This window comes from Erythrolamprus reginae, chromosome 5, assembly GCF_031021105.1.
Source record: "Erythrolamprus reginae isolate rEryReg1 chromosome 5, rEryReg1.hap1, whole genome shotgun sequence".
NCBI lineage: Eukaryota > Metazoa > Chordata > Lepidosauria > Squamata > Dipsadidae > Erythrolamprus > Erythrolamprus reginae.
The window spans coordinates 71,576,552-71,603,580 of NC_091954.1; the positions used below are offsets into that span (position 1 = coordinate 71,576,552).

Sequence of the window (27,029 nt, forward strand, 5' to 3'; positions counted from 1 at the left end):
CCTCCCACATGCAGATGCATGGCAGAGATCCAGGTGAGGGTGGGGCCCTTCACCTGGATCAGCATGGAGCTACGCCCATAAGTTGCCCCGGAAGTTTTTCTGACGTCATTTTCCGCCCCGGAAGCAATTGTTTGACCCTGCGTATCCTTGTTAGGGTTATAGTTAATTTTATGCTAATTTTATGAATAAATTATGCAAATTTAATTAATAAAAATGACCCATTTTAAATCCAGCTCTTTGTGTCCGTGTCGTTACTTTGCCTCTGCTGCAAAAGAAAAAGCAGCAGAAAAGTGGGGGAAATCCTCTGTTTTTTTGTGGCTGTTCCTTTGCCTTCAGTCATAGCATTTAAAAAACAAAAACTCTGTGTTAGTGGAGGGGAGCAGGAGAATGTTGTTAATTAAACAAACTGGAAAGGAATGTCCAGTCAAAAAAATGCAGCTTGAAAAGAAAATAAAGATAGTCACATAAAACAGAGATGGATTCTTCTTGCATCACCACCCTGGCTCCTTTGGGTATCTCTTCCTTTACCAAAAATGCAGTCCAACACCAGGAATATGCATAAGTTAGGGGAGATCCCGAAAATGCACGATTAACAGAATGCGTATTATTTTCAGTGAAGTAAATAGAAATAAATACTTTATAAATATAATCTCATACTACTCTTTCTCTATCAAGTAATTTGTAAAATGTCAACAGTTAAGTAATGAATTAGCAGCACATAATTCTATCACTTTTATCTCTTTAAATAGCATTAACGGCCACTCTTGCAAATTCCTATCTCTTTAGATTGAACAATTGATTTACGAATTATGAAAGCAAAAACACAGAAGGAAAGAAAAAAGCTCTTGCTTTGTTAGTAGTCATAAGCCACCCAATAAAGAGAAGAGTGGAAGATCACATATGTGCAAGAATTCCAGGGAATGCTACCCTTTTAAAATTACACAAGGGGAATGAGTTTGCCCAATGAAGCTGTAACTCATGATGGATCACTCTGTGGCACAGGCATCGGAGGAGATGAATTGACAGGGAAAATCCAATTTTCAGATGGGGATCTTCCAACAGCACCCATTATTTCACTTTTTCTGGATTTTTTGAGGTGGGAAGCTCTTTTAAGTTAAATTCTTGCCTGGGTTGTTGTTCGTCTTGATAATTTGGATCTGTTGGAGAAGCCAAGATAGAATAAATGTAAAGACTTGAAGGGGAAAAAGAGGAATTATGCTTCAGACTTCCACCCATGTGCAGGAATCTCAGCTGAATCAGAGATTGCACATCTTTAACAGTAGTATAAAAGAACCAGTTTATTCTTCTTCTAGAAGAACCTTTTTTCAATTGGTTCCTTCCATAATTTTATACCAGCTATTTAGCAAGTCTAATGGGAGCTGTTTGTGCAAGACAAAAGCAACATCTTTGGAAAGTCATTCTAAAGAGGAGTCCTTTAAGGCAGTGTTTCCCAACCTTGGCAACTTGAAGATATCTGGACTTCAACTCCCAGAATTCCCCAGCCAGCATTCGCTGGCTGGGGAATTCTGGGAGTTGAAGTCCAAATATCTTCAAGTTGCCAAGGTTGGGAAACACTGCTTTAAGGCATTCAGTTACCTTATTGATCCAGCCAGGAGTGGGTTAAATGCATACAGCCAGTCATGCATGTCCTTATCATTGCTCGCTTGTAGCAGAATTCCACGATGTTCAGTGCACACTGCAAAAGTGTTAGGGGTCTAAACCAAGTAAAAAGTTGTTTGTCAGACTCATTCATAGAACAACAAGATGACTGCGGTACATAGTAACTGCAACTACAATGACTACGCGTTACAGAAATCAAACCACGTAAACCCAGATCCATATTTTCCATGCCAGTCTAAACAATCCATATTGCAACAGTCCTGGTTCTGAAATATTTGCTGCACATGTTATTTTGCTAATATGGAACTTGCAACCCACATTAATCAGAATGGATTTTGTTATTTTTCTAATCCCCCAAAATCCATCATATTATTTATTAATATACAGTATTTATTATAAAGATAAATTTTATAAATAACCTAAGGCAGTAAGCATATCCAACACAACCTCCTCCTCTTATTTTCTCCATAACAACTACCCTGTAATGGGAGTTGGACTAAAAAAAATGCCTAGCCAAAGATCAATCAGCATTCATGGCTTAGGCAGGATTAGAACTCTCAGTCTCCTGCCTTCTAACCTGGTGCCTTAACCATTAGGCCAAACTGACTCTTAAGTGATTTTCTGCCTTAAACCCTATTTACAGTGTGTTGTAGTTGGCTCTGGCCCAGCTCCTGCCCCAAGGAATGTGGAGGTGGATGTGGGGGAAACATCCACATGCCACAGGCCTGTTTTGCTCCCGATAGAATCTGCCGACGAAGGCTCCTCTGATGAAAGAAGCGTGAGTAGCAGGGAAGAGGGGAGTTTGGCAGACAGCCCAGGAGGAGATCAATCATCCTTATCATCCCTGGATTCTGAACAAGAACGTATGACGGACCCACGCATGCGTAGAGTGATGCATAGGAGAGAACAACTGAAGGATTATTACAGGAAATAAGTGAGGCCACCTGTGGTTGGGTGGGGCTGCTATAATTAGTGCTACAGATAAAAAGAGCTGGTTTAGCCTTGTGGAAGTTTATCTGATTCATCATTTCGTCAAGATCGTGGTTTTGCTGTTTCCCTGTTTTAGACTGTGTGTGGCCTTTCTGGACTTTGGAATTGGACTCAATTTTCCAGTTACTGGGTGAGAAATTGGATTGCATTTAACCTGTGCCTTGTGTGTACCAGAAAATCCCTTTGACATTTGAAAAGGGAGTTTTTTCTGCTTTTCTGTTGATAAAGACTTTTGGTTTTCCTTCTATCGTGTGGTGTGTGTCTTTTTGGACTAATTACCCTGTAATTACGGGCAGTTGGGACATGCCGGCAGAACACAGTGATGCCAAAAACAACCTTACTATAGCATTTCTTAGAAAAGGAAGTAAAGAAAGCAACCTGTTGTGGAGATACTTAATTGAACAAAGTTTGCTCTTACTTTTAGCATTGCCTGCTGGTCTTCACTGTATTCCACCTGAGCTGATGAGAGATTGAGGACTGCTCTCTCCACAGAATCCTTGTCGTTGTTGTAGATGTAGACATAGGGACGTCTCACAATCACATAGCGTTTCACCCACCCATTTGTATGGGGTTCCAGAAAGTGTAGGTAGCCTTTTCGGGAGACAATAGGGCTGTAGAGGAAACACATTAGCATCCCACTTAATAATTACATACAAACTTCACAGTATGTGCTCAACAATCAACCCTACGAAGCAATTTTGTGGTCCCTGGCACATCTGGAAGACTGACAGTTGGGATGGGTCAATATAATTGGAAAGAAATTATTCCTCTGATAATCTGGACCAGCTTCAGTAGTGGGTTCTAAATGCTACTGGTTTGCGCGGGCAGTTGTGTGCACACACAACACTTCTGTATATGCGCAGAAGCATCATGGGCAGATAGGCAGAGCTTCCTGCCACTACTGCTACCAGTTCGGAGAACTGGACTGAACTGGGAGCAACTACCACTGTCCAGCTTGGATTGGGAGTGTCCAGTTTAATCAAAAGAAGGACTAGGGGAGACATGATAGTAGTGTTATAATATCTCAGGGGTTGCCACAACGAAGAAGGAGCTTGGAATAACATTCACAGTTTTGGCCAAGTTGCTAATTGTTCCACTTGCCCATAGTTTTTACCTGACCCGAATCTCTTGAATATCAGGAACCAAAAGGCGCTGGATTTCCTTATCGTCTTCAGGCCCGCAAACCGGGGATTTCTTCTTGTCTCCTTCGATGGTGAGCTCAATTTCAGGACTTTCTACTCTCGAAGGGAGCTGGAGAGTTCTGCAGAGAAAAGCAGCTTTATAACCTCAATTACATTTTGAGCAGTGGCCTTTATTTTTCATAGTCGTCAGGCATGGGGAAACTGAGATATTCCCTTCCCCCTAGGCTTATAAAATTCATGCATGGTATGTCTGTATGTATGATTGGTTTCTTAAATTGAGGTTTTTTACATTACTTTTAATATTAGATTTGTTCATACAGTGGTACCTCGACATACGAGTTTAATTCGTGCCAGAGCCGAGCTCGTATGTCGATCAATTCGCATCTCGAACGAATGCATTTAGATTTTGCTGTTCACGCCGATATAACTGGAAACATGGAATTCTTGCGCCACCTAGTGGACGCTCGGCTCGTATCCCGAATTTGAGCTCGGGTGTCGAACAGAAATTTTGCTCACGTCTTGGCTCGTAACTTGGAATACTCGCATGTGGAGCAGCCCGTATCTAGAGGTACTACTGTATTGTCTTTTTACTGTTGTTAGCCGCCCCGAGTCTATGGAGAGGGGCGGCATACAAATCTAATATAAATAAATAAGTAAGTAAGTAAGTAAGTAAGTAAGTAAGTAAGTAAGTAAATAAATAAATAAATAAATAAATAAATAAACAATAAATAAATACATAAATAAATAGTAAAACTATGTACCTTTGATACATAAACAACCCTGACATTTTTAGCCTTGCCACCTTTCTTACCTGGCCTCTGTAGTACCATAATGGCCTTCAATCAGTGATGGACAGGTTGAAGAGGGCGTCAAAGTTGCGCTACCAAGGCCTGACATGGAGGGGTCTCTCAGCAGAGTCACCGACATTTCAGATAGCTGGTTATAAAAAGAATCTGTCACTGGATATGCTTGCCTGAAAACAAATATCTCCAAATCTTGGTTGCATTTTTGCAACTATATATTCAGGACCTTCTCAGAAAACAGGCACCCTAATGTCTACAAATTATGCTCAGTTATCTTTATTCTACTAAAGGGAACGCATGCAGCAGAAGAGAAAAGTTTAGGACATCAGAATGAAGTTAGAATAAGTCCTATAGGGCAGTGTTTCCCAACCTTGACCACTTGAAGATATTTGAACTTCAACTCCCAGAATTCCCCAGCCAGCGAATGCTGACTGGGGAATTCTGGGAGTTGAAGTCCAGATATCTTCAAGTGGCCAAGGTTGGGAAACACTGCTATAGGGCAACTTGTAATTTGTTCCACAACACAAAGTAGAAGTTCAGGATGAGAACATTTCAGATCTGGTGGGATTCCATCATTTCACAATTATCAGAATTTGATATTTTACTGTATATAGGTTAGTTTCCTTTTTTTGCCCCCAAATCCAATGTATCCCGAGATAAATTTATCAGCTTTATTCAGTACTCTGGAAGTCAATTCTGAAATGGATTAGGTTTTAAAATAATAAGTAATAAAACTAGGTATGAAAGCACAGAAGGTGTTTTACCTTGCTCTCACTTGCACTGACACACACATGGCTATGGCTGTACTCTCTGTTAAAGGTATGTGTAAGAAGGCGCAAGCACTGCACAAAAAATGGAGAAAGAGAAAATGAGTTTTGATTCTGACGATAACAAAAAATAAGTATATGGATAATCCCCTATTTAACATCACAATGGGGTGGCATTGGAGCAGTGTTTCCCAACCTTGGCAACTTGAAGATATTTGGACTTCAACTCCCAGAATTCCCCAGCCAGCGGATGCTGGCTGGGGAATTCTGGGAGTTGAAGTCCAAATAACTCCAAGTTGCCAAGGTTGGGAAACACTGCTTTAGAGAATCACCATACTACCTGACTTGATTTTGCATTTATAACAATCATAAAGTGATTCACCACTGTCATTAAATAAAGCATGTGGTCATCAGGCAAATCTAGCCTCTCCAATGGGCATTTTTTGCCATTTTTAAATCAGAAAATGACCCCCCTCCCAAAAAAAGGCAAATCATAGTCACATGACCATGGGAAGCTGCAACTGGTTGTAAATGTAAGATGGCAAGTGGTTGACATGACCATGAGGGTTTGGGCAGCATGTCGTTTTACAACAGTCAAAAGTGCTTTATAGGTTGTCAAGCTCTCTTTCTGAGATTGTCAAAAACTTTTTCAATGGTTATTAAACCATTCGACAAGTAATTAAGTGAGTATTGCTTGCAGCTGAACAAGTTTGGATAACTTTTATTCCTATGGACAGTCTTCCTGCCTTTCTGTCTGCCTCTCTATAGGTCTCCCTCCTTTCTCTCCTTCTCTCTTCCAAGAGCAGCAAAGGCTAATAAGGACTTCAATCAAACGTTCGAAGCTTTGAAAAAAGTGGGGGGAAAGGAATAATTTTTGTAACAGCACAAAACAAATATTTGTAACTGACGATAAAAAATAGTGTTGCTAGAAATTACTACCATGTACCTATATGCAGTGTTCCCTCTAATTTTTTGGGGGGGTGGGCAGAAAAGTATAGTGTCTGAGCGGCAGTCCCTTCGGGACTGGGCGGCACAGAAATAATAAATAAATAAATAAACAAACAAACAAACAAACAAACAAATAAAAAACCCACCCTGTTTTGCCTCAGAGAATTTCAAAATAAAATACTGTACTGTGTGTCTATAACAGTGAGCTCATAATAGGGCAACTCTATCAATATCAAAATGCCACTTAAATAGTTGAGCTAGTTTCAAACTAGATTTCGATTTTCTTTCTCTCTTCCTTACTCCCATTCTTTTTTTTTCTCTTTTCCTTCCTCTCTCTTTTCTATCTGTTTCTCTCTCTTCCTCTCTTCCTCTCTCTCTCCTTCCCTCTCTTTCCCTCTTGGCTTCTGGGCAGGTTTGGAAAACTCTGAGTTGATGATGATTTTTAAGTGAGCGATTGCTCACTGCTCAGCTTAGAGGGAACTATGCCTATATTAGAAATCTACAGATATTCTTAATGGGCCTTCAAATTAAGGAAATGCTCTTTTCTGAGAAAGCTTTTCTGCTAAGAAATGTTATTTCTTCACTCAGAAATGACTGTTGTTTTTCAGAAAAAAAATACTACTGGAACTTGCAGAGAATATTCAGATGCCTTTAGAACGCAGGTACAAAAACACGCATCGGATCACAGACTTAAAGCAAATATGAAGACAACTTTTCCAGCCCTTTCCAAGCAGAGAGGCACATTCCATATTCTATACCTTGACTGCAAGTTCTTTCTGTCTCTCACTAGGAATATCAAGAGGTAAAGGCCTCCCTTCTGGGGTACCATCTGCAGAGATTGGAGATGAGACATAGGATGTGCTACGGGAATCAGAATCTTCACTGGAGCTTGAGGACAAGGAATCCAGACCTAAGCGTTGAGTTGTCTCCAGCTTCTCACGCAAGAGCAGATAATGTCTTGTTTTCTCAACCTATGAAAAGAAAGGGGAGATTGCTATTGATACCTTTCTTGATCAGAAATGGCCATGCCAGGTGGAGAACTGTGGAAGTTAGAATCCATACATCTAGAGCAGTGTTTCCCAACCGTGGTAACTTGAAGATATCTGGACTTCAACTCCCAGAATATCCCAGGCTGGGGAATTCTGGGAGTTGAAGTCCAAATATCTTCAAGTTGCCAAGGTTGGGAAACACTGATCTAGAGGGCATCCAGGATGGGGAAGAGTATTTTAAGTATTTTGCTCTACTTCAATCTACTCTTGCCACCTGGTCCATTAGTTGGGCAGGACTATGGGAAGTTGATGTGAAACTGGCGGTTATCTTACTTCTTGTAGAAGACTCAGTTTTTCCAGTTCCCACTGATGATCCAAGATGAGACTATCACTACGGGGTCGCCACCCAGCTAAATTCTCTTCTCCTCGTACATAGGCCACAGAGGTGTCCAACACACGCCTTCGTCTCCTTTGCATACCTACACAGGAAATCTTTATTCAGCATCGCTGTGTTCTATAAGCGTATGTAACACACTCATATTTTGTAAGTTCAAGCAACAATTAAGTCTTGTCTTCTAAAGTTATATCCCTCTTGTTTAGGTATAAGCCCAAAACGTCACGGAGACTCATCAAGACAACACTTTTTACCTGGACTTCCAGCATCAGCAACTCGGCAGAGGCTGAGCTCATAGACTCCAGTCACACGGTTACTGTATAAGAAAGTGAAAAAACAGAATGAGGTAATAGAAGATTCACCATTCTTATGACTATGTTATATAGAAACATGGAAGACTGACGGCAGAAAAAGACCTCATGGTCCATCTAGTCTGCCCTGATACTATTTCCTGTATTTTATCTTACAATGGATATATGTTTATCCCAGGCATGTTTAAATTCAGTTACTGTGGATTTACCAACCAAGTCTGCTGGAAGTTTGTTCCAAGGATCTACTACTCTTTCAGTGAAATAATATTTTCTCACGTTGCTTTTGATCTTTCCCCCAACTAACTTCAGATTGTGTCCCCTTGTTCTTGTGTTCACTTTCCTATTAAAAACACTTCCCTCCTGAACCTTATTTAATCCTTTAACATATTTAAATGTTTCGATCATGTCCCCCCTTTTCCTTCTGTCCTCCAGACTATACAGATTGAGTTCATTAAGTCTTTCCTGATACGTTTTATGCTTAAGACCTTCCACCATTCTTGTAGCCCGTCTTTGGACCCGTTCAATTTTGTCAATATCTTTTTGTAGGTGAGGTCTCCAGGACTGAACACAGTATTCCAAATGTGGTCTCACCAGCGCTCTATATAAGGGGATCACAATCTCCCTCTTCCTGCTTGTTATACCTCTAGCTATGCAGCCAAGCATCCTACTTGCTTTTCCTACCGCCCGACCACACTGCTCACCCATTTTGAGACTGTCAGAAATCACTACCCCTAAATCCTTCTCTTCTGAAGTTTTTGCTATCACAGAACTGCCAATGCAATACTCAGATTGAGGATTCCTTTTCCCCCAAGTGCATTATTTTACATTTGGAAACATTAAACTGCAGTTTCCATTGCTTTGACCATTTATCTAGTAAAGCTAAATCATTTACCATATTACAGACCCCTCCAGGAATATCAACCCTATTGCACACTTTAGAGTCATCGGCAAATAGGCAAACCTTCCCTACCAAACCTTCCCCTATGTCACTCACAAACATATTAAAAAGAATTCAAGGAATCATTTTACTCCATCTCATCTTTCAAGATGAGAGGACCAAATCCTGTTTTTTAAGAGAATTTTAATGTTAAGCTGAAAGTTTTATATGGAACCTAACTGTCCTTAGTTAAAGAGTCCTCGGAGAGGGGCGGGCATATAAATCCAATAAATAAAATAAATAAATAAAGACAGTGAACATAACATAGTTAATGTCTATGAAAAGATACACCTACAGCTTCCATTTCAGTTGATCAGGAGTATTTTCTTTGTCCTAATAAGATGTTCTTGCCTTCTGGCCTTTCTTACCTTTCTGAAGCTCGAAGGCTTCCACTTCCGAAAAGATTGCGGATTGATCGGGAAGCAGGGAGTTTGGCATCTCTGGAGTAAAAGACCATACAAAAATCTTTGGTGATGACAGCAGGTTGGGTGCAGTTCTCCATCTGAAATGAGAGCATAATCTTATTATACTGCCAGGCCCGAATGATCAGGACCACACATTAAGCTCCAGGTAAGTTGATTTATACAGAAGATTTTAGTCAACTAATGGACAGTACTAAATTGGTGCTATATAAGAGTTAATTGAATTCAAGAGGGGTGGGACCTGGACTGTTTATTGGAATGTAAGAACTCCAGGCTAATTCCTCTCGACTCTGACCCCAAGCTTTGTTTTTCCTTCACATTAAAAAAAATGATTTAAAAATAAAACCAAGCTTAAACTGGCGATTACATTTCTATATCTGTGTACTTTTCTTGCATTCCTACTTGTCATAGGACCAGATTATCTCCGAGACCGCCTTCTGCCGTACGAATCCCAGCATCTGGTTAGGTCACACAGAGTTCGTCTCCTCAGGGTCCCGTCAACCGGACAATGACGGCTGGTGGGGCCTAGGGGAAGAGCTTTCTCTGTGGGATCCCTGGCCCTCTGGAATCAACTTCCCCAGAGATTCGCACTGCCCCCACCCTCCTTGCCTTCCGTAAGAATTTGAAAACACATTTATGTCACCAGGCTTGGGGTCATAATGTATCTGGTGTGATAGTATGTGTGTGACTTTTGGATTTTAAATGTTTAGTTTTAAGAATTTTTTCAAAGTTATTATCCTATTAATTGACCTAGAATGTTTTATTCTCAGACCATAATATCTCCAGGACCGCCTTCTGCCACACGAATCCCAGTGACCAGTTAGGTCCCACAGAATTGGCCTTCTCCGGGTCCCGTCGACAAAACAATGTCGACTGGCGGGACCCGGGGGAAAAGCCTTCTCTGTGGCGGCCCCGGCCCTCTGGAACCAGCTCCCCTCAGAGATCAGAATTGCCCCCCCCCTCCTCACCTTTCGTAAGCTCCTTAAAACCCACCTCTGTCGTCAGGCATGGGGGAACTGAGATATCCCCTTCCCCCCTAGGCCTATACAATTTATACATGGTATGTTTTTGTGTGTGCTTGTTTGGTTTTTAATAAGTTTTTTTTTAGTTATTTTAAATATTAGATTTGTTATATGCTGTTTTTATTATTGTTATTAGCCGCCCCAAGTCTACGGAGAGGGGCGGCATACAAATCTAACAAACAAACAAATAAATAAATAAATAAATAATTTTTTTACTAAAATGTTGTAAGCCGCCCCGAGTCCATGGAGAGGGGTGGCATATAAGTCCAATTAATAAATAAATAAAATAAATAAAAAGTTGATTTGTTGTTGTCTTTTTATGGGATTTTGGAGGGAATATTGAATCCAGTCAACATGTTTCACTTTTATAAAGTTCCAAATCTGATCTCGCTCAGTAGCTTTCTCAGCATCAGCCAAGGTTGAATATCATTGGTAATGAAGTATTAAACACTATCTCAAATCATTCTATATTCCTGGTTGTACGTATACAGAAAAGGGTGGACTTGGATCATGAGGTTATGCTTGGCATCATACAAATTTTGAAACATAGCCTTGCAGAGGCCAATGTGGATCTGGCAATTGCACAGAGAACATTATGAAGGTTCATTATGAATTCCTTGCCTCAATATAAGCAGAGAGGGTCATGTAGATTTTTTCTCTGTAAGGGGTAACGCGATTCAGGAGCAAAGAGTTATGCATGGAGCTATCCCACGCAGCTTCAAACTGGTAAAAAGTCCTGCAGCGGAAAAAATAAAATACCAGGTTAATAAAAGACTATAAATTATTCCAAAACAGTATTAATGGGAGCAAAACACAAACATGCACAAATGCACACCTACACACACTTACACCTACACACACATAGATCTGTCTGAATGATGTAGCCATACTGGAGTACTCTGGCCCAAAATATAATATCTAGTTTGAAAGGCAAAAGTGAAGGCATCACTGGTAATTCTCAAGGAAGGTCTTGGGTAGATGATAATTATTATTTTTTAATGGCCCCATATAGATAAAAAATATTTCTGAAAAGAGAGAAGATGGCAGAAAAATAGGGAAAGAGGAAGGCAGCACTTGAAAAGGGAGTTACATAAAAATAGGGCATTAAACAATAAACAGGATTAGAACTGAGAGTACACCAGCTCAAGGTTGACTCAGCCTTCCATCCTTACGAGGTGGGTAAAATGAGGACCCGGATTGTGGGGGCAATAGCCTAGCTCTGTTAAAAAAGTGCTATTGCTAACATGTTGTAAGCCGCCCTGAGTCTAAGGAGAAGGGCGGCATAAAAATCGAATAAATAAATAAATAATATCAGACAAAAATGATTCCAAGCAATTGTGAGATCTACTGACTCATTCTTATTTTGAAACTGTTTTTATTTAGGTAGCTGCCCATTTCACATCAGGAGCCTATAATGAAACTGATTCTTTACATATATTATAAAAAGAATTAAAACAATTCAATTATTAAAATCAAGAGTTTTGGGCGATAAAATAGGAATGCTATACATGATGTAGACACAGTGATGATTCCCTACTATTAGGGGATCCTCAGACCTCATGAAAAAACCACACACACCATGTTTTGAAGGCTTTCTGGAAGGACATAAGGGTTGGGTCTACTGAAGAGGGAATGAGGTTCCACAGGGCAGAGCCCACAGCCTCCAGGTACCAGGAGAAGACATCGTCAGCATCATTTAGTATGCCAGGAGCAGGGAAGCACATTTGAATCTCATCATCTATTAATAGTCCCTCAACAATGATGATGTGATAATGGTGACAGATGATCTCAACCATCTGATTTTGTGATTTTATGTAGAAACATAGAAACATAGAAGACTGACGGCAGAAAAAGACCTCATGGTCCATCTAGTCTGCCCTTATACTATTTCCTGTATTTTATCTTACAATGGATATATGTTTATTCCAGGCATGTTTAAATTCAGTTACTGTGGATTTACCAACCACGTCTGCTGGAAGTTTGTTCCAAGGATCTACTACTCTTTCAGTAAAATAATATTTTCTCATGTAACTCTTAAATATGTGTGGAGAGACCACCAAAAATCTATGGCACCCACATAGTTGGAATAGAGGGTGAGACCTCTCGTTCCCAATCAACACCAACTATTATCAGACCCACGGGAAGGAAGAGAACCAGCAGAGTATATTTCTATCTGTTTTCAACCCCACGGCTGATATCTGCAGCCACTGCAATGCCCAGGAATCCCATTTCCACCAGAAATCACCCAAAAATTCAATTTAAGATGCCGTCTAAAAGAGAAAGTGGGGAAGAAGCAATACCCTTAGATAGCAATTGAAAAAAGATCCTTCCTTGAGATAGAAATAACTGGTCATCATTAAGTATTGCCTAAAGCAATCCAAGGCTACTTCTTTTCAGACAGATCTATTAGAATAAATAATATTTCTTCCATTGGAAGGAGATACTAATTTTGGGCAAGCACAATCAGAAAAAAAGAAAGAAAAAGTGAGGATGCTCAGTATTGCTTTCAATTCTACATCACTTGAAACATTTTCAGTATTACCTTGGCAGAGGCTTGTTACAAAGTGCTTGTAGCTAATTCCCCCCCACCTTTTTTTGCATTTAACAATTTTCAAAATTGTGGACTATTATGCCTGTAATCCTTAGTGTGAAAAATATATTCTGCACCATAGGTATTAGTCCAGAAGTTCTCAAACTTTGCTGTGCCATTCATGATAAATGAATTTACGTGACCCATCTGTGAATAAAACTAATACTTTCAAAAAACAGGGACTAGATAACTTAAAATCCAAACTTTTAATGAGAAGAGTGAGCTTGCTTAAAGTTGGTTTATTCCTGTTCTCTGGGTGTTATAACTAAGACAGTCACTCTCATTTCTTATTCCATATTTGAATTCTGCTTATTATATCTGTTTCACTGTTATATTGTTTCTATTATTGTTGTGAGCCACCCTGAGTCGTTGGAGAGGGGCGGCATACAAATCTAATAAATAATAATAAAATAATAATAATAGAAACCTTCATTATACAACCCATCACATTTGTATGTGAAAGTTGGAGCCCACTCAAGCTGTGCAGGTAGTCCTTGACTTAAAACAGTTCATTTAATGACCGTTTACAGTTACAATGGTACTAAACTGTGACTTATGAACATTTTTCACACTTACAACTGTTGCAGCATCCTCGTGATCATGTAATCAAAATTCAGATGCTTGGCAACTGGTTCATATTTATGACTGTTGCTGTGTCCAAAGGTCCGTGGTTATATTTCTGATAAGCAAAGTCAGTGGGAAGGCCAGATTCACTTAATAATTGGGTTACTAACTTATCAACTACAGTGATTCACTTATCAACTGTGGCAAAAAAGGTTGTAAAATGGGGCAAAACTCACTTAACAAATGTCTCTCTTAACAACTGAAATTTTGGACTCAGTTGTGATCATAAGTTGAGGACTACCTTACTTCAGGATTTTCTATCTGTATTACTTGGACCAGCCAACACTTAGTTTATTTAGGCGGTCCATAAGCATAGCACCCTATGGTGCTATGGAATATTATGTCCTTTTCAGAAATATGAGCCGGGGTGGCGCAGCAGGTAGAGTGCTGTACTGCAGGCCACTGAAGCTGACTGTAGATCTGAAGGTCAGCGGTTCAAATCTCATCACCGGCTCAAGGTTGACTCAGCCTTCCATCCTTCCGAGGTGGGTAAAATGAGGACCCGGATTGTGGGGGCAATAGCCTAGCTCTGTTTAAAAAGTGCTATTGCTAACATGTTGTAAGCCGCCCTGAGTCTAAGGAGAAGGATGGCATAAAAATCGAATAAATAAATAAATAATAAATAAATCCAGATTTCCATAAAGAATAAATTCCATGGCATACTAGCTGCTCTGGTCATGTTGGAATACCCAAAGGAGGTCACAATTCTGCTAATTTTCCACCTATCTCCTTTCAATCACATTTTCACTTACAATGGGTTTTTTCTTGTAAAACATGCTTGGTTCGATTTTATTTTATTTTCATATACCAGAGGCCATTTCAGAAATTACTTTCCAAACATGACCAAAATACTGGGACTTTTTCTCTTTCCTCCCTTTCCCTCATTTTTATCTGAGCATCCTCAAAATTTAAAAATATTCTGGCATTCCACTATCACAGCTCACCAACATTCAGTATCAACATAGTCAGAAGCCTCTTTAATAATAAGAGACACAAATCCACCTGTTGGAAGATTTTTTTAAACAATAGACCTATTACTAAGAACAAGAGTTGACTCTTGGTAAAGAGGATCTGACTATTGGTTGACGCACAATTAACTACTCCATTCAACACACTAGACATTTTCACAGACATTTTGCAAAAACCAAAAGAGCTAAATTCACTGAGACACGAGCAAGTCAAAGACAAATTCCAAAAGGAAGGAAACAGGTTTAGGACAGGAAGAGTGTAGAAGTGAAGAGAAAAGGAGGGGAAACAGTAAGAGATCAAGCAAGGGTATGAGAGAAAAGTGAGACAAAAATACCTAGTGTCATTTCCAAGTGAAATGCTATAAGTGGAAGGCAACCCAAGACAAACACACGTACAGATACACAAAAAAATTAAAATGTCAGAAAGCATTGTTTATAGGTGTCTGAGAAAAGCTACCCAGAGAGGCAGCTACACAGGGATGCATGAAGATCTGAAGAGACTAGCCATAAATTAGTTACAATACTGTTCTCTCTTCAATCTCTTAGTAGAAGGACATGTATACAATAGGAAGACCAGAATGTTGTTTTGGATATATCCCTCTTGTTTTCTAGTTGATAGTCTAACAGTCCTGTGATTCAATTAGATTTTTTAATCTATACTATCTGTAGATTAAGAAATCAAGGAAATTTTCATTAACCAGGTTCTTATCAGAATTGTGATTTTCAGTATGAGAATTAGGTTTCAATTTCTCCCAACCTATTACTTTAAAGACTTTACAGCTCTCTGAATCATTTGGCAGCCTGGAGTTGTAATCTTAGCACATCTGGAATGCATGAAATTTGGGCAGGCTGTGCTACAATGATTTCACAAAGATAAGATTTACAGGGAAAAAAACTTTCAGTCTATAGTACTTCCCTAAAAAAATACAGCTTCTCTGATACTGCATTGAGGAGTATTCAGCAATTTTATTTCATCAAGTCAAACTTCAGTATGCCCTAGTTAACAAGAAGGAACAAGCAAGGTGTTCCGTGCAAAAATGATATAGTAAGATGAAAAGAATTTTAGCAATACATAAATCTAAGTGGCTCTGAAAAAGGAAGTCCTAAATTAGAAATATTCATTCTAATAGTTATAAAATAATCCTTTCTAATCCTCAGAAGGTAAAAGCCATGTCAACTTCATCTCCTAGATGATCATCATAGAAAATCTGATGTAAACTTTGTTGTATAAACCCACATCCTACAAGAAACCATTAATGGAAACCAGTTCCATCATGGTACCTAGAAGAGACAACATAAACTCAGTTCCAGAAAACTGCAGATGAAGGAACAAAAACACTGGCATCAAGGGAGGAAATGCTTCCAGTTTTAGGTGAATTGAGCTATAAATCACACTGACCACACCTGTCTTGTCCGATTTATTTGTGGTATTTTCCAGCCAATTATCTTTAATGACATTTTTAGTACCAAATTTTTAACTCTGAAGGATTAATTAAGAGTCACTGCAATAAAATTGTAATTCTTACAGTGACCTCATACATTAAGAATATAGTTACAGTAACTGCATACTGACTTGCAACTAAAGTTGATATTTTATCCTTATTTATTATATTTTCTATCACTGACATCTCTAAAGCAAACATATGCTAAGTCTTAAGTCTAGATTCCAGAGAAGAAAAGAGGCCTAATTTAAATATTAGACTAAACTAAACCAACCAGACAATTTTTCTTTCCATTTTCCACATTAGCTTTCGTTGTTTGATTTTAAATTCTTCAACAAAAGAAGTCAATCATTATACTGGGCTTAGGAAATAGGGAAACGTTTGAAGAATTACTTACATTTCACATCACAACCTAGCTCCTTTAAGCCTGTTCTCTAGCTTGGCATAGGTAAATTTCCTCCTTAACGTCTCTCCAATGTATGAGACCGCAGCCAGTGAGCAGGATCTTGTCAGTATTTAAAGAATTATTTTCAGTAAATTCCAATCTTCCTAGCATGCAGAGTTGGCAATTTTATTGGCTCCTTGGGATGCTTAAATATCTAATCATTGTCACAGTCCAAGTCATGCAATCCATTTGATACTTGAATTTGTACAGTTGCTTCTGCACTTTGAACAGTTTTTGCACCCACATCTGACTGAAGACTGCCTAGGAAGACTGTTAACACCCCCCCTCCATTGGTGGCTCTTTCACACCATCTTGGGGTTACCCTAATCTCATATCTCATCCCCAGTCATACGGAGGCACAGCGTCTCATGAAGCCTGCATCAGTTCAACTCCTTTTGAGTCACTGCCAAAAACAGAAGCAGGAGATGGAAGAGTTTCAGTATGGACCGGACAGGACAGCATTTTTTTGGCAGAGATAGTGTGGGGGGAAAAAGGGATAGAAGGAAATCAAATGGGAAAAAAAAGCTATATCCCAGTCCCCAATCCCCAAAGAGAGCATATATGGATCGGAGAGAAATAAGAAAAACACTGGCCTTTGAAAGAAAAGTTACAAAAAGCAACAACCAAGGAACAAAATGGAACAAAAAGAAGCCCAATGATGCAGAAGAGGAAAAAAGAAAGGAAGAAGCTGGTGTGTTCACGTAGGTGGAAGTACGTTTAGTCTACAGCATTGCTAACCCAATGCTGCTTTGAAAAAGGTGCGTGATAGGAAATAAAATATATGGGACAGCTCACAAATAATACCTAGGCATATCCGAATCAAGAAACTGCCTGCAAAAATACAAACAATCACATGGTTAGTTTAAATGGGCAGTGGTGGTGGAAGTGGCAGTAGCATCAGCAGTTTGTATCATGCAGGTCTTCCAAAGCCTCAGCCCTACAAACAGCTCCTCTCTATCCCAAGTAGAAACAAAGCTCAAGGCCCCCTGATGAAAACATTGTAAATTTTGTAAGTGGAGTAACAATGAGAGAGGGCAGTGATGGCACATGGAGCCATATCTGCTGGCACACAACCTGTTGGCCTAGCTCAGCTCCAACATGCATGTGTGTGCTGGTCAGCTGATTTTTGGCTCACACAGAGGCTCTGGGAGGGCGTTTTTGGCTCCTAGAGAGTCTCGGGGGGCTGGGGGAAGGTGTTTTTATCCTTCCCCAGTTCCAGGGAAGCCTTTGGAGCCTGGGAAGGGTGAAACGCAAGCCTACTGGACCCACCAGAAGTTGGGAAACAGGCCTTTTCCGGCTTCCAGAGGGCTTCCAAGGTGTGAGGGAAGCTGTTTTTGCCCTTCCCCAGCATTGAATTATGGGCGTGGGCACTTGTGCATGTGCGATAGCACACACCCATGGCCTTTCGGCACCCGAGGGAATAAAGGTTCGTCATCACTGGTCTAGGGTCAGTTTGGGGCCTTTATCACACAGCCCTAAATTTAATCAATTCACTCAAATTCAAATGAAGTTTGTTGCCAGTACATCACTAGCTTAAGCAAATTTAAGTTCCCTCAGCATTGTGAAGGCGAAAGGGGCAAAGCCTTTGGTGTTTTTGCAGAATACCTAAAGTTAGATTGAAAAGTGCATGTCGGCTACATTTTACCACAACTGCATCCAGTTCTTAATTGGAAATTTATGTTTACTATACCATCTAGATCAGAAATGCCTGCCATTTAGAGAAACTGGAATTTTAAGCCACCACAGGTGTAAGTTACAAAGGCTGATTTCTCCAATTCCAAAATGGCATCCATTTCAGGTTTAGAAGACAAGTTACATCTTTGCTTAAAGAGCTGCATCTGACAGCAGAAAGATTGGGAACCTCGGTGTCAATCTGCCTCTCAACAGAGAATTTTATTCCACATGTGGTGAGAACGCAACCATTTACTATAAACAGATACGTAGGATGTCCTAAATATTCTCGTTTAAAAATTGAGTCTGTACTAAGTTGTTGTTTTGCTATTGCTGACTTGCCTCAATAAAAAACCTGTCCTTCTAGTATTTTAGACATTCTAATTCAGGTGTATAATTTGGTTGTTGTGTCATTTCGTTCAATCTGATTCAACGTCACTTTTTGGCTTAATAATTCCTATAAATTCCTATAAATTTAATAAATAAATAAAGAAGTACAGGGGCTTCTTGCCAACACACAAGGAGGGTTTTTATAATGCTATGAACATGAAGCTAAACTGACTGTCATATTACTCAATGATATTGGGATACAGTGAAAAGATTCTAAGACAGTGTTTCCCACTGGCTGGGGAATTCTGGCTGGGGAATTCTGGGAGTTGAAGTCCAGATATCTTCAAGTTGCCAAGGTTGGGAAACACTGTTCTAAAAGAAGGTTACCTGCCTACTGGGAAAATAGCTTGGTGATACATAATAGTTGGGAATTGAAACAAGTGCCCATGTGGGTGGATGAGCCAAGTTCTCAACAAAAAGCTCTTAGTTAAGTACTATTGAGTTTTGAAGATATTTCCTAAAATTATTGCAAATTTAAAAAGATGAGAAATCTGGGAAATGGGTGCTCTAAAGCCACCTTTGTAACTTGATACAATCCAGATGGGATCAGATTACAACTCCTAATGCCCATTGTTGGGATGACAACAATTGTAGTCTCAGATTGGGAACACAATAGCCTTTGTTATTATTTTCCTTCAGTCAAATCTGGTCAGTCTTGCTGACAACTTTAAGATGCCAGCCATCAATTCTGTTTTCATCCATTCAGGCAGCTAAGAAAATGCTTATATAGAAGAAAAAGATTTAAAGAGAAGTAGCAGAAACTGACCAGCATGTGATTCCTAGTCTTACTTACTTCTCTGACAATGCTAAGAAGCCTCAACAATAGACTTCTTGTGGTTTATGAGAATTTAGAAATTTAAATTTTGGGTTTAATGAAGGCTGATGCTTTGAACACCATAACAGGGCACTTGGCTAATAAATGTTACAAATAAACCAATCCTGAAACATACTGAAAACAATCACACTTGGGTTTCTGTCAAGAGCTGCAGAGTTTGGAAAAAATATTAGAAAAAGTACCACTTCTAGAGGTCTTTTTGAACCCGATTTCCTTCACAAGTCATAGAATTGGAATTCCCAGCAAGCTGAATAGGAATTCTGGATTTATATTCCAATACAATTGGAGGGTACCAGTTTGGAGGCTGAAATAGAAAGCTTAGGAACCAGGGATGAAATAAATATTGCATGACCAGGATCAATTGCTTTCAATCTGCAATGCAAAATCTATCATACATTTAGGAATACTTCCTAATATTTAATCATTGATTTTTCAGAAGACTGCATGTTTACAAGCCAGGATCCTGTAAAACAGAAGTTTGCTTGGCAAGTATGCTATCAAGATTAGTGTTGCAACCATTAAATAAATCTAGCAACAATAGTTCCTAGATTTCTACAATAGTTCATTGTAGAAAGATCCATGTGTCAGTGCTTCTCTTTCGTAGTACAGTACATGAAAACATTATCAGCTTTCTTCTAGGCTGTGAGATAAATTGAAATATTAAAAGTAGTATTTACAATATATGGTAAATAAATGTTCGCAGGCTGTTGCTAAAGCAATTGCGCTACAGTCCAGGAGCAAATTTAAATATGGAGAGATGCCAATCCTCCAAGCAGCAGTTCAGGCTGGTTCTTAAAACTGGTAGCAGTGGCAGGAGGCTCCACCCATCCACCTGGGAGGCTCCACCCATCCACCTGGGAGGCTCCACCCATCCACCTGGGAGACTCCACCCATGTGGGATGCTTCTGCACATGCGCAGAAGCATTGCGTCCACACATAAGTGTATGAATGAACCAATGGCAAACTAATTCAAAATCCACCACGGCCTCCCAGGTCATATAACTGCTAACCATTTGGGAAGTCCTGGGTTGTTATTATTTATTCCATTTATTATTAAATGATATTTCTTAAAACAATATCTTTGAGTGACTAAAAAGGACACATGGACAAGAGCTGGGCAAGATAGACCTCAGCCACAGACACATGAAACTTTCTGCCAGAGGAAATAATACCAGGTGAGACAAATGAATGATTTAAGTGATACTAGGCAATTTCCTATGTTGCACTAGTCTCTTAAACATTGAAAAAATACTGGAGGAAACCATTAGCTCTTTCGGTGTGCAATTTTGCTGTGTTCTTTTTTGCTAGCTTCGTCAGAACTTTGACCTACTGACTGTATGAAGAGTTGGGTCTTTCAGGGAAAAAGCTTTTCACGCAATTGGGCACATATACGGTGCCAGACCTAGAGAAGTATGATGACTGACCCAGATTAGCCAAGTATTCTGAGAGACCTACCGATCATCCTGAGAGGGCCGGATGTATCCTGAAGACAGGATGTTCAAAGAGAGGATATTGGGGTCAATGAGGGACTCATCGCCTTCAGGAGTGTTCCGGATTCGACCTACAAATAGAGGATAGAGCATACATTTTATCTTCCCTATACTGCTGTAGGAGAATTAGAGTAAGTATATTTCTAGACATCTAAATCATAATCAGGTAAGTGTTTTCCAAAATTTGAATGGAAGATCTGAAGTGATGCATATACAGCTTTCTTTCCGCTCTCCGTTTCAACATGACGGGAGGCAGAAAGCAGCGTGTTGGAAGATTCATCCATGTGCCACATTTCATAGAAACATAGAAGGGTGACGGCAGAAAAAGACCTCATGGTCCATCTAGTCTGCCCTTGTACTATTTTCTGTATTTTATCTTAGGATGGATATATGTTTATCCCAGGCATGTTTAAATTCAGTTACTGTGGATTTATCTACCACGTCCGCTGGAAGTTTGTTCCAAGGATCTACTACTCTTTCAGTAAAATTATATTTTCTCATGTTGCTTTTGATCTTTCCCCCAACTAATTTCAGATTGTGTCCCCTTGTTGTTGTGTTCACTTTCCTATTAAAAACACTTCCCTCCAGGACCTTATTTAACCCTTTAACATATTTAAATGTTTCGATCACGTCCCCCCTTTTCCTTCTGTCCTCCAGACTATACTGATTGAGTTCATTAAGTCTTTCCTGATACGTTTTATGCTTAAGACCTTCCACCATTCTTGTAGCCCGTCTTTGGACCCGTTCAATTTTGTCAATATCTTTTAGTAGGTGAGGTCTCCAGAACTGAATACAGTATTCCAAATGTGGTCTCACCAGTGCTCTATATAGCGGGATCATAATCTCCCTCTTCCTGCTTGTTATACCTCTAGCTATGCAGCCAAGCATCCTACTTGCTTTCCCTACCGCCTGACTGCACTGTTCACCCATTTTGAGACTGTCTGAAATCACTACCCCTAAATCCTTTTCTTCTGACGTTTTTTCCATTGTAGTCATATTCTATAAAGTCTCCAGCTTGCCATATGTCTTAACCATATCCAAGATTTTAAAAAGTTACATAAGGGCTGTAGCTTGCAGGCTGCCCAATGTAGTATGTCTATAAAGTGAGATTATTCTCTGTCTTAAACTCATCATTGTTTATCATGATAAGAACTGAAAAGACATCACACTGTTGGGACATTTTCATACTTTTTACTACTAAGTAAAGGAGCTCCTTTACTACTAAGGAGCTGTGCTCCTCTTAGAAGACAGAGGCCGTGAACCAATCACACCGCTGTAATTTGACAATCTCTCAAACTCTGTCAACATAAACAAATGCATCATCCAGTTTTCTATGCAGTTTTCTGTCCTTCGAACCATATCAAAGGAGATTTGTTTATTCATTAAACATAGCTCTATTCCAAAATACTTTTGTCCTATTGTAATCCAAGAGACTCTTGAAAGCTATAGAGGAGATACACTGTAAAATATCCAAATACGGGCTCTGTTTACCAAAATGAACATGTTGTTACAAAAAGTAAAGAAAAATGCTCAAATGCCATATCACTTGTGGTTGGCTCTGGCCAAGCTCCTGCCCCAGGGAATGTGGAGGTGGATGCAGGGGAAACATCAACATGTCATGGGCCTGTTTTGTTGCCGACAGAGTCAGGTAGTGCAGTTTCCTCGGACGAAGAGGAAGGTGGGGGTGACTTGGAAGAGGGGGGCTTGGCACATAGTCCAGGAAGCCAATCTCAATTATCTTCGGTTGATTCGAATGAAGAAGTGTTAGACCCATGCATGCGCAGAATTATGCATAGAAGAGACCAATTGAAGCAATACTACAGGAGATAATGAGAGGCCACCTGTGTTTGGGTGGGGCTCCAGTCATTAGAGCTGCTGATATAAATAGCAGCGTGTTGGTTTGGCCGTTGTGGAAGATTATCTGGTCGTTGTTCGTCAGGACTGTGCCTTGCTGTTTCCGGACTTTGTTTGTTGATTTTTCACGACTTTGAAACCAAAGCAGAGCAAAGTGTATGTGTTTCACTTCATGGAAGAAGGAGGGCTGTGACGTTTCTTCATAGCTGCAAGCTAAGTACTTAAGGACTGATTAAAGGGATTGTACAGACTACCAGGTTGTTTTGGGACCAGTGCTCTTTGCAATACAAAAAGGGTGCTTTGTTTCTTTTGAATTTTTGTGATAAAGGACATTGTTTTTGAACTTTCAAGTGTGTGTGTCTGAAATTTGTACCCTTGAATTTTCGGGAGACTCATACCATAGAGCCTGGCAGAACATCCCTGAAAGCTCTATTTTGATTCTTTTTACAAAGCGTTTGTATCCACAAGCTTTTCTAAAAATCAGTGATGCTGTTCTTCAGCTTGATTTACTGTAAAGCTTCAACGTTGCTTAGCTCAGATTTACTGTAAAGCTTCAACGTTGATTGGGATATACAACAAATATTTTGCTTACCTACAACCAGCTCCCTCACTTCCTTCCAGCGGATGTGGCTCCCTGTCTCATGCACCAAGGTGACTGTAATCCTCCTCTGGATACCCTGACATCCATCATATGGAAAAGTAATGAAGTTAGAAGTTATAAGAACTGTGTTTAAAAAGCTAAGCAAATATCCCATCCTCCAGAAGCAAGCAGATAAAGCACATTTTGTGAAGTTATGACATTTATTTGATTGCAATGTAATCTGCAGCTTTGGGTGGCCTACAATAAACCATAGAACAAAAGAAAGAAAGAAAATAAGCAGTGCCATCTTGAAAATTATGGGTCTGCCCACTTTACTGATGTGAAGATGTCATAAGCCATGCCAACTATCGTTCCCAGATGGAGCAGATGTGGAAAAAGGTATCTCACAGCCAATCTCTAGACCCAAAGAGTTTGCCCAAATCTACACTGCTCAAAATAATACTAATAAAGGGAACACTTAAACAACACAATATGACTCCAAGTAAATCAAATTTGCATGAAATCGAACGGTCTACTTAGGAAGCAACACTGATTGACAATACATTTCACATGGTGTTGTGCACACTCAACTTTGTACAGAACGAAGTATTCAATGAGAATATTTCATTCATTCAGATCTAGGATGCGTTATTTGAGTGTTTCCTTTATTTTTTTTGAGCAGTATATAATGCACACAAAATATTATCCTAAGTGGAAGTACATCAACTCCCATAAGTCATGGTATGGGAGTTGGGCCAGAGGAAATATACCATATGTTAATATTCTTAGTAATAAACTATAGAAAATATTTTTTGTTGAAAAATATAGTTCAAAAATAGTATGTTAAGGATTTTTTTTTAGGAAGTAATATCTTACTGAAAACTTTATATGCACACTGCAGGACACACAGTATGAAATTGAGAAGAGCAAAATGTGGTCTTCTAAATGTTGCCAAACTACATCTCCCGGCACAGGTGGCTATTGGAGCAGCTGGGAGTTATAGTTCAGAATATCTCAAAGACCACATGCAGCACACTCATGGCTACAGAAAGACTAGAAAGCAAATGTCAAAGATTTTTTTTTAGAAAAAGTGCTTTTTGAACTGAAGCTACATTTAGAGTAAAATTTCAGGTTTATTATTACAACGGTCTGCAGCCTGGGTGGATGGAGAGAGTGGAATTGGGCCATGTGAACATCTGGCTGGTATGTGCACAGCTCAACTTATGCAAGCAGCACACCGACACATACAAGTGCAATTGTTCCTTTATATTTCCAGAATGTACATTTATAAGGATATTCTTTTTTTAAATAAAGTAGATTGCTAATCAGAGTTATGATCATAGTTCCCTGTAAGCTGCGCAGCGCGCTATAGCGCAGGCAAATTTTAACGACAGCCCAGAGTTTTCCAAGCTGGCGCGGAGCGGGTTTCTCCCCGACAGACAGCTGATCCGCCCCTCCCAAGCTGTTGGTGGGAGAGAAAACCCCGGCTTCCTGGGCTCTGCCGTCAGCCGCGCCCATCTCCTCCCACGCCCTTCCGCTTCCCCTCGGCGTCGGAGGAGGCGTTGACTTCCTCCCCAGCCGCCGTGCTGGGAGCTGCCCCCTGGAATCGGGGGCGACGGGCCCGGAATCGGCCTACTCCGCCTCCTCCCCCGCGCCGTGCAGGCCAGCAAAGCGTCAAGGCTTCTGAGGTGAGCTGCGTGGCGGCAGCGGGAGGCAGAGCCAAGGGGAGGGCATGCCGGTCAGCAAAGCTGGCTGCCCACCAGCCTGATGCCCGTCCATGTGTGTGTGTGGGGGCGAATCCACCAGCCATGCTGCCAGCCTGATATCCGTCCGTGCGGGGGAGATGAATCCGCCAGCCACACCACCAGCCTGATATCCGTCCGTGCGGGGGGGGGGGACGAATCCGCCAGCCACGCTGCCAGCCTGATGTCTGTCCGTGTGGGGGGGCTCTCTTTCTTTCTCTCCCTCCTTCATTCCCTCTTTCTCATCGAGCTGGCGGTTTGGCAGATGGATTCACCCCCCCCCCCCGCACGGACGGACATCAGGCTGCGGGCATGGCCGGCGGATTCGCCCCAACCCCACACGGACGGACATTCCGGGAAAGCAGCGCGCTTTTCAAATTCGCTGCTTTCCTGGGCAGGGGGGGGGCAAGAAGGTGGCCGCCTCCCCCCCTGCCCAGGAAAGAGGTGCAGGAAAAGCGCGCCCTGATGTAGCCAAAGCACAAGCTTTGCTTCCTCTCCCGCCGCCGCGCTGGGGGCTGCCCGCCGGTGGGTCCCCTCTGCCACCCAATCCCAGTAAAAGACTTCCTTGGGCATGCTTTCAAACGCGTCATTTACCCGGGCAGCCGGCTTCGCCTTCTCCTCCCCCGCTGCCATGCTGGGGCTGCCTCCTGCCCCCGGGGGCGACAGGCCCGGCCTCGGCCCACTCTGCCCCAGTGTGCCTGAAGCACAAGCTTCGCTTTGTCTCCCGCCACCGCATCGTGCAGGCCAGCAAAGTGTCAAGGCTTCTGAGGTAAGCTGCGCAGCAGCGGCGGGAGGCAGAGCCAAGGGGAAGGCATGCTGGTCAGCAAAGCTGGCTGCCCGCCAGCCCGATGTCCATCCGTGTGTGTGGGGGGGGCGAATCCGCCAGCCTGATGTCCGTCCATGCGGGGGGGGCGAATCCGCCAGCCACGCCGCTAGCCTGATGTCCGTCTGTGCGGGGGGGGGATGAATCCGCCAGCCACGCCGCTAGCCTGATGTCCGTCTGTGCGGGGGGGATGAATCCGCCAGCCACGCCGCTAGCCTGATGTCCGTCTGTGCGGGGGGGATGAATCCGCCAGCCACGCCGCTAGCCTGATGTCCGTCTGTGCGGGGGGGATGAATCCGCCAGCCACACCGCCAGCCTGATGTCTGTCCGTGCGGGGGGGGGGCTCTCTTTCTTTCTCTCCCTCCTTCATTCCCTCTTTCTCATCGAGCTGGCGGTGTGGCCGATGGGTTCGCCCCCCCCCCCGCATGGACAGACACCAGGCTGCCGGCATGGCCGGCGGATTCGGCCCAACCCCACATGGACGGACATTCCGGGAAAGCAGCGTGTTTTTCAAATTCGCTGCTTTCCTGGGCGGGGGGGGGGGGCGAGAAGGTGGCCGTCTCCCCCCCTGCCCAGGAAAGAGGTGCAGGAAAAGCGCGCCCTGGTGTAGCCGAAGCACAAGCTTTGCTTCCTCTCCCGCCGCCGCGCTGGGGGCTATCCGCCGGTGGGTCCCCTCCGCCACCCAATCCCAGTAAAAGACTTCCCTGGGCGCGCTTTCAAATGCGTCATTTACCCGGGCAGCCGGCTTTGCCTTCTCCTCCCCCGCTGCCACGCTGGGGCTGCCTCCTGCCCCCGGGGGTGACAGGCCCGGCCTCGGCCCACTCTGCCCCAGTGTGGCCGAAGCACAAGCTTCGCTTTGTCTCCCGCCGCCGCGCCAGGGGCTTCCCCGCCACCACCGGGTCCCCTCTGCCACTCAATCCCAGTACAAGATGGTGGCAGCCCACATCAAGACGTAGCCGGCCACCGTTAAACAGGTAGGAAGAGGGTGGAGAGAGAAAGAGGGGGGAAGGAGGGAAAGACAGAGGGAAGGAGGGAGGGAGAAAGAGCAAAAAAGGAAGGAAGGAAGAGAGAAAGGAAGAGGGATGGAGAGAGAGGGGGAAAGAAAGATGAAGGGAGACAGAGAGAAAGGGGGAGGGAGAGATAGAAAGGAGGGAGAGGGGGATAGTAGGATAGGGGGAGGGAAAAGGAAGGGCTTGGAGAAAGGCGGGGAAAGATAGAAAGGAAAGAGGG

The 27,029-nt window shown here is 41.8% G+C and overlaps 1 protein-coding gene across 1 annotated transcript in view; it reads right to left on the reverse strand.

The window, feature by feature from the left end:
- Positions 1–741: 741 nt before the first annotated feature.
- KIF1A (kinesin family member 1A) overlaps positions 742–27,029 on the reverse strand; it is a 126,105-nt gene continuing 99,817 nt past the window's right edge. The window contains exons 37-51 of the mRNA XM_070754038.1: positions 23,247–23,331; positions 20,766–20,871; positions 17,219–17,245; positions 14,863–14,886; positions 10,967–11,081; positions 9,270–9,403; positions 7,908–7,969; positions 7,593–7,738; positions 7,029–7,241; positions 5,320–5,397; positions 4,564–4,688; positions 3,725–3,871; positions 3,029–3,221; positions 1,597–1,715; positions 742–1,157 (exon numbers count right to left, since the gene is read on the reverse strand). Of these exons, the coding sequence (XP_070610139.1) occupies positions 1,115–1,157; positions 1,597–1,715; positions 3,029–3,221; positions 3,725–3,871; positions 4,564–4,688; positions 5,320–5,397; positions 7,029–7,241; positions 7,593–7,738; positions 7,908–7,969; positions 9,270–9,403; positions 10,967–11,081; positions 14,863–14,886; positions 17,219–17,245; positions 20,766–20,871; positions 23,247–23,331 (1,617 nt within the window). The 3' untranslated portion in view covers positions 742–1,114. The remainder of the gene's footprint in view (positions 1,158–1,596; positions 1,716–3,028; positions 3,222–3,724; positions 3,872–4,563; positions 4,689–5,319; positions 5,398–7,028; positions 7,242–7,592; positions 7,739–7,907; positions 7,970–9,269; positions 9,404–10,966; positions 11,082–14,862; positions 14,887–17,218; positions 17,246–20,765; positions 20,872–23,246; positions 23,332–27,029) is intronic.